Source organism: Anolis sagrei, chromosome 9 (genome assembly GCF_037176765.1).
Source record: "Anolis sagrei isolate rAnoSag1 chromosome 9, rAnoSag1.mat, whole genome shotgun sequence".
Lineage (NCBI taxonomy): Eukaryota > Metazoa > Chordata > Lepidosauria > Squamata > Dactyloidae > Anolis > Anolis sagrei.
In genome coordinates, this window is record NC_090029.1 from 25,000,877 (window position 1) to 25,008,814 (window position 7,938).

Genomic DNA, 7,938 nt, shown 5'->3' on the forward strand with positions numbered 1-7,938 from the left:
CCTTAGCCTGTTATAGCACTGTACTTAATTCCCCCTCATATTTTGAGTTTGCACTAGCCTTGGCCCGGCTTTTTAATTGCTCTGAATAGACAGGACTATTTTTAATATACATGTGTAATTGTGATAATTTTATGCTTATGTTGTTTTGTTAATTTTATGTTATGCTGTTTACTTTGTATGTTTCGGTGATGTTACCTGGAAACCACTCTGAGTCGGGTATATAAATAAAGTTTCATTATATTATTATAAAAACATTGATACTGATACGAAAAAAATCTTCAGTGTGTTAAAGGTTTACATAGATATATATATTCTGTTATTATTATTATTATTATTATCATCATCATCATCATCATCATTTTGAGTCTTCTTATGGAGAGAAAAAGCGGGATATAATAATAATAATAATAATAATAATAATAATAATAATAATAATAATGTGCCGCTTTTTCTGTCTTAATAAGTATTATATTATTGCACAAAAACTTTCCTACTGATATGAAAAATATATTCCCCATGTTAAAAGGTCTGCATAAACATACACACAGACACACACACATATAATATTCATTTCTTATTATTGTTATATTTATATGCTACTTTTTCTCTTAATAAGAGATATCTTATTACCCAAAAAATTGTTACTGATACAAAACAAATATTCCGTCTTAAAAGGTCTGAACATGCACACACACATAATTAATTAATTAATTAATAATTATTATATGCTTTTTCTCTCTTAATAAGTATAATAATAATAGTTTTGATAAGAAGTGTTATATAATTATGTGATATATATTATTCATTTATTATTATATTTATATGCTGCTTTTTCTCTCTTAATAAGAGAAATGTTATCACCCTAATTGAAAAAGTACTTCCCTGTGTTAAAAGGTCTGCGTACACACACAACCAACCCACACACACATATGTATTGCCGAAGGCTTTCATGTCCAGAACTATAATATAATATTTCTAGGCCACTTTTTCTCTCTTAATAAGAAATGTTATATTATTATTGGGTATACAATGTTTTATAATATATCTATATCTATATATCTATATATATCTTAATGAGAATATATATATATATATATATATATAATTTATCATAATATTTCTATGCCGCTTTTTCTCTCTTAACAAGATTATATTATCACTCAAAAGCACTCCTACCACAAATAACAATAACAATAACAATAACAATAATAATAATAATAATAATTACATACCGTGTCTGCCACTTTTCCAAAGGTTCCCCCTTCTCTCTTGGCAAATACGAAAGCAGCTGGAATTCATTAAAAAACATAACGCAATCGTGACGGGCGTCTCTCACTAAATTCCGCAGTTTATTGTATTGCCTGTAGAAGAACAGGAAAGGAAAGGCACTTATTGCAAAACAACACAATGTGACTCTTTATTCTGTAATAAAATTATTATAATAATGAAATAATAATTAATAATTAAATTAATATTAAATTATTATTATTATTATTCTGTAAGAAATAAAATGATTATATTAAATCATAATTAATAATTAAATTAATATGCTGCTTTTTCCTCCCTTAAAATTATTATTATTATATTCCGTAAGAAATAAAATGATTATATTAAATAATAATTAATAATTAAATTTATATGCTGATTTTCTCCCTTAAAATTATTATTATTATTATTATTATTATTATTATTATTATTATTCCATAGCTATGTTTTGCAACAGGGAAGATTCCCTGTTGCTGTTGGCTGTTGCCAAAATGTAATTGCTTTCCTCTTCCTTCTCTTCCTCCCTTTTTCCCATTTATTTCAAAACGTCCCTTAGATTTTGTATTCCGGGCTCCTCTTTAGAGTGCTCAGAATATATGAGGTGCTTTATAAGCTATTAATAATAATTATTAATAATAAATCAAATGTCAAACAGGATGGAATCGTTACCGGCGCCCTCACACAATTAATTCCTAGTTAATAATGTAAAAGGCAGAGGCTGTTTTAAAATTTATATAATTCAGCATGGATGCTAATTAATTACAATTAATAAAAAATGACCCTGCCAGTATGGTCTTCCAAAAACACTGCCTCGAAAAGCTTAATATTCAAATATGAATACAGGCACCCTGGAAATAATTAAAGAGTCAAAGCATATTTATAATATATACTGGTAATATATATATGTATTCCACAAAGGCTTTTGCTAGGTGAAGTGGCCTTCTGTGATGTCATTGGGCTGGCTATTGCTGGGTGAAGTGGTTTTCTGCAATGTCACTGGGAAAGAAAGGACTTGGTTGCCACTAAGGGACATGCGTTATGTATGAGGGGGAAAGAAAGAAGAGAGGAAAGAGGAAAAGAAAAGAAGGGAAGGAGAGAGGGAGAAGAAAGTGAGCGAGAGAGAGAGAGAGAGAGAGGGAGGGAGGAGGGAAGGGAAGGGAAGGGAAGGGAAGGGAAGGGAAGAAGAAAGGAAGGAAGGAAGGAAGGAAGGAAGGAAAAAAGCAAAAAGATGCCAAAAGGGACAAAAAATAGAAGGGAGGAAAGAAACAGATAAAAAGAGAAAAGAAGAGATGGAGGGGGGGAGGGAGGGAAGAAAGAAAGAAAGAAAGAAAGAAAGAAAAAGAAAGAGGAGGACAGGGAAGAAAAAAAGAAAGGAAGAGAAAGAATGGCAAAAGGGGACAAAAATAGAAGGGAAAATGTAATAGAAAGGAAGAGAAAGAAAAAAAGAAATGGAGGGAGGGAAGGAAGGAAAGAAAGAAAAGAAAGAAAGGCAAGAAGGTACAGAAGAAAGAGGAAGAAAGGAAGAGAAAGGATGCCTAAGAAGGGATAAAAAATGTGGTGGTGGGGGGAATAAATGGAAAGAGAAAAGAAGGGATGGAGGAAAAGATGGAGGGAGAAAGGGAAGAAAGAAAAAAGGGGAAAAGAAATGAAATTATGAAGGGACAGCGGGAGAGAGGGAAAGGAAGGGGAGAAGGAAGGAATGAAGGGAGGGGGAAGAAAGAAAAAAGGGAAGTGAAAAGAAAGGAGGGAGGGATGGAAAGAAAAAAAGGGATGGATGGAAGAACCAAAGAAAGAAAGAAAGAAAAAGGAGGAAAGAAGGAAAAGAGAAAGGATGCTGAAAAAGGGACAAAAAATAGAAAGAAAGGAAAAAATAAACAGAAGGGAAGAGAAAGGAAGGAATGAAGGGAGCGAGGGAGGGAAGAAAAGAAAATAAGGAATGAAGGGAAGAATGGAGGGAGTGGGAGAGAGAGGGAAGAAAGAAAAATAATGGATGAAGGGAAGAATGGAAGGCGGGAGGAAAGGAAAGGAAAGGAAGGAAGAGAAGGGAAGAGAAAGGAAGTGATGAAACGAGGGGAAGAAAGGAAGGGAAGAGAAAAGAATACAGAAGGGATGAAGGAGGGAGGGATGAAAGGAGGAAGGAAGGAAGGAAGGAAGGAAAGAAAGAAAGAAAGAAAGAAAGAAAAGGTAAGAGAAAGAAATGGTTGGAGAGAGTAAGGGAGGGAAAGGAAGGAAGGAAGGAAGGAAGGAAGGAAAGGAAGGAAGGAAGGAAGGAAGGAAGGAAGGAAGGAAGGAAGGAAGGGGAAAAGGATGGGTGGATGGAGGGAAGTAGGAAAGAAAGAAAGAAAGAAAGAAAGAAAGAAAGAGGGAAGAGAAGTGAAAGAAAGAAAGAAGGGATACATGTGCTGTTCCCCACCTTGAGCCTCACAGAGAGGCAGCTGACAAATAATAATCTATATAAATAAAATGTAATGTTTGTTTGTGGGATTAACATAACGCAAAAACCACTGGATGAATTGTCGCCAAATTTGGCCACAAGACACCTACTAACCAAATAGTGACCATCATTCAAAAAAATTGATTTTGTCATTTGGGAGTTGTAGTTGCTGGGATTTATAGTTTACCTACAATCAAAGAGCATTCTGAATTCCACCCATGATGGAATTGAACCAAACTTGACATGTAAGATTCCCAAGACCAACAGAAAACACTAGAAGGGTTTGGTGGGCATTGACCTTGAGTTTGGGAGTTGTAGTTAACTTACATCCAGAGAGCACTGTGGACTCAAATAATGATGGATCTGGACCAAACTTGGCACGAATATTCCATATGCCCAAATATGAACACAGATGGAGTTTGGGGAAAATAGACCTTGACATTTGGGAGTTGTAGTTACTGGGATTTATAGTTCACTTACAATCAAAGAGCATTCTGAACCCCACCAACGACAGAATTGGGGCAAACTTCCCACACAGAACCGCCATGACCAACAGAAAATACTTAAGGCCATCCAGTCCAACTCCCTTCACCAGGGCAAGAAAACGTAATCAAAGCCCTCCTGACAAAGAGCCATCCAGCCATAGCTATAGATATATATGATTCACACACAGATATAGTATCCTAGATTTGAAACGGACCCCCCAAAAAGGACAATTATATGTTGCATGATCCAGAGTAGGCAAACCAGACAATCTCCACATCAACACTGACAAAAAAACAACAAGAAATACTGTTTACCAACAAGCATCAAAAATTACATATATTAGAAACCAATACTTTATTTTCCAGATCATCAGACTGGGCCACAGCAACACCTGGCAGGGGCAGCTAATAATAATAATAATAATAATAATAATAATAATAATAATAATAATAGCAGCAGTTTTGGAAAAGCACATCCCGGTCAAAGGCAATGCCAGTGACAAAGTATTTGCATTAACTTGCCTTGTGATGGCGGAAGACTGGGATATTTCCATTTCCCTCTGAAATATATTCAAAGATATAATCATAATGCTATAATTAATGTCGAGGCGAGAAATCCCTGATTAACTTCTGGAGTCTCAAGGGGCTCCCCGGGATGGATGCATGTGCAAAGAAGTAGTAGCGGCACATCATTAACCTTTTGTCTGTCTAAAAAAAGGAACTTTAAAGCGGGAACACCATCTGCTGAATGCAAGTTAACTCTCGGAAGGGACCCACGAAGGCCATCCAGTCTGACCTCCTTCTGCTGGTCATCAAAGCCCTTCCAACAGATGGTCATCGTCTCATGAACATTAGAAGGTTCATGGAGAACTAGGGCAATAGAATCCTGGAGTTTGAAGGGACCTTCGAAGGCCAACCAGTCTGACCTCCTTCTGCCAGGCAGGACAACATCAAAGCCCTCCCAATAGATGGCCATCTAGTCGCATTGACATAAGAAAGTTTATAGAGAAACAGGGCTATAGAATCATAGAGTTGGAAGGGACCCCTAAAGGCCATCCAGTCTGACCCCATTCTGCCAGGCATCAAAGCCCTCTCTATAGATGGACATCCAACCTCATAGGCATTAGAAGGTTCATGGAGAAATAGGGCTATAGAATCATAGAATCCTATGAGTTGTAAGGGACCCCCAAAGGACATCTAGTCTGACCTCCTTCTGCCAAGCACCAAAGCCCTTCATTCAACCTCATAAACATTAGGTCAATGGAGAAACAGGGCTATAGAATCATAGAATCCTAGAGTTGTAAGGGGCCCTCAAAGGCCAACCAGTTTGACCTCCTTCTGCCAGGCAGGACACCATCAAAGCCCTCCTGACAAATGGCCATCCAACCTCATAAACATTAGATGGTTCATGGAGAAACAGAGCTATAGAATCCTAGAGCTGGAAAGGACTCCCAAAGCTATCCAGTCAGACCTTGTGCTGGGAATCAAAGCCCTCTTAACGGATGGCCATCCAACCTCATAACTATTAGAAGGTTCATGGATAAACAGGGCTATAGAATAATAGAATCCTAAGAGATGGGACCACCAAAGGTCAGCCAGTCTGACCTTCTTCTGCCAAGTGTCAAAGCCCTTTCGACAGATGGCCATCCAACCTCATAAACATTAAAAAGTTCATGAAGAAATACGACTAAAGGGACCCCCAAAGGCCATCTAGTCTGACCCCCTTCTGTCAGACATCAAAGCCCTCCTTACATATGGCCATCCAACCTCATACACATTGGAAGGTTTATGGAGAAACAATGCTATAAATTAATATTAATAATAATATAATATAGTAACAATATAATAGTAACAGTAATAATAATATAATTCTATATATTATATAATAATAAAATTATATATTATATATTATATTACAATAATAAAATTCTATATAATATATATTATAATAATAGAATTCTATGTAATGTATATGATATTATAATAATAGAATTCTATATATTGTGTATTATGTAATAATATAATTCTATATTATATATAATAGGATCCTACAATTGAAAGGGACCCACAAAGGCCATCCAGTCTGATCTCCTTCTGCCAGACAGGAGGACCCAATCAAAAGCTTCCCAACAGATGACCAGATAGCTGCATTGAGATTAGAAAGTTTATGGAAAATCTGGGCTATAGAATCAAAGAATGCTAGAGCTGGAAGGGATCCCCAAAGGCCATCCAGTCTGAGGACACCATCAAAACACTCCCAACAGATTGCCACCCTTTGAGGAATTTGCAGAACAGGCTTTCTTAACATTGAGAGACAGAAAGCATGAGTTCATGTGCCATCTATCTATCAATCATTGCAAAGGTAGAAATGAGAACTAAGGTGCGTCTGCACTACAGAGTAAACGCAGTTTGGTACCACTTGGAACTGCTCAGTGCTACTGAATCACAGAGTTGTATTTTTACTGAGCCTCCTTTGCCTAAACTCAGAGGATAACATAGCACTGAGCCATGGCGATAAAGTGCTATCAAAGTGGGTTAATTTCGCAGTGTAGATGCAGGTCTGGAAGGTACCTGCGCCCCCTCTGGTGTTGCATGGCTTGGCAGGCCGTCTGCATGAAGACGATGCCCTTCATCTCAGGGAATTCCAGGATTTCCAGGTAATCTTGCACCGCCTTCCAGTCCGGAACCACGTAATGGGTTGCATCATCAGAGAGCAATTTCCCATCTGAAAAGAGAACACAGGTCTTAGTCACTGAAATGCACTGAATAATAAAGCGGAACTCTGTATATGCTCAATAGCACCAGACTATTTTTGTATGATTATTATTTATATATATATATATATATATATATATATAATCTCTTTTTTTCTCTCTTCTATCTTTTTATGTTTCCCACTTTTCTTTATTATTATTGTTTACACAAAATACCCCTTTCCCCACCTTTTTACCATTAATAAAAATTAATTAAAAAAATAGCACCCTGTGTTGTCTCCTGACCTTATTCCAACTTAATCTCAAGGCCCCGCCCCTTTCCCTGACAGCCCCGCCCCATTCATATAAGACCACACCTCTTTCTCACAGGCCCCGCCCCTTCCCCCGCTTTGCCCGCGCTCTCCTGACGCATGCGCACTCCTTCCCACCTCTGGGGCAGCCCGCCCGGCAGAGGGCGCTGCCGCAGGGCACGTGGGACCGCAAGTAGTGCTCGCGCACGACCCGCACGGAGCGGCCTTGTGGGCCGCGCAGCAGCAGCACCTTCTCCGTCCGCAACATCCGGGCACTAAGACCCAGAAGGGGCGGGGCGGGGCCGTAGAGTCCCGCCCCCGCTGGGACCGCCGCCTCCCATTCGCCCTCGCCGCCGCCAATCCGGCGCGAGAGGCGGGGCCACCTTCTGAAACTGGGGAAAGGGGAAGTGGCGCCTTTGAGAGGGCGGGGCCAGCATAGAGATAAGGGGGCGGGGCCAGCACGGAGAGAAACACAAGAATGGAGCCGGGAAATAGAAAGAGGCGGAGCTATCCTGGAGTGGGCGGAGCCATCTCCGGGAGCAATGCAGGGGCGGAGCTAGGGCAAGAAAGGGGCGGAGTCAGCACGGAGTGACTTAAGATCTGAGAAAGGGGCGTGGCTATCATGAGATAGGGAGGGACCAGCATGGAAATAAGAAAAAGAAAGGGGCGGGGCTAGAACAGAGTAGGCGGGGTATATCTGATAGGGGCGGGGCTAAAGAGGGAGAGGGGCGGGGCCGGCTTTGAGAAAA

At 39.2% G+C, this 7,938-nt stretch overlaps 1 protein-coding gene across 1 annotated transcript in view; it reads right to left on the reverse strand.

The window, feature by feature from the left end:
* DIS3L (DIS3 like exosome 3'-5' exoribonuclease) overlaps positions 1-7,478 on the reverse strand; it is a 22,753-nt gene extending 15,275 nt beyond the window's left edge. Inside the window, exons 1-3 of the mRNA XM_060755363.2 lie at positions 7,328-7,478; positions 6,757-6,910; positions 1,233-1,361 (exon numbers count right to left, since the gene is read on the reverse strand). Coding sequence (XP_060611346.2) covers positions 1,233-1,361; positions 6,757-6,910; positions 7,328-7,457 — 413 coding nt within the window. The 5' untranslated portion in view covers positions 7,458-7,478. The remainder of the gene's footprint in view (positions 1-1,232; positions 1,362-6,756; positions 6,911-7,327) is intronic.
* Between the last annotated feature and the right edge of the window lie 460 nt (positions 7,479-7,938).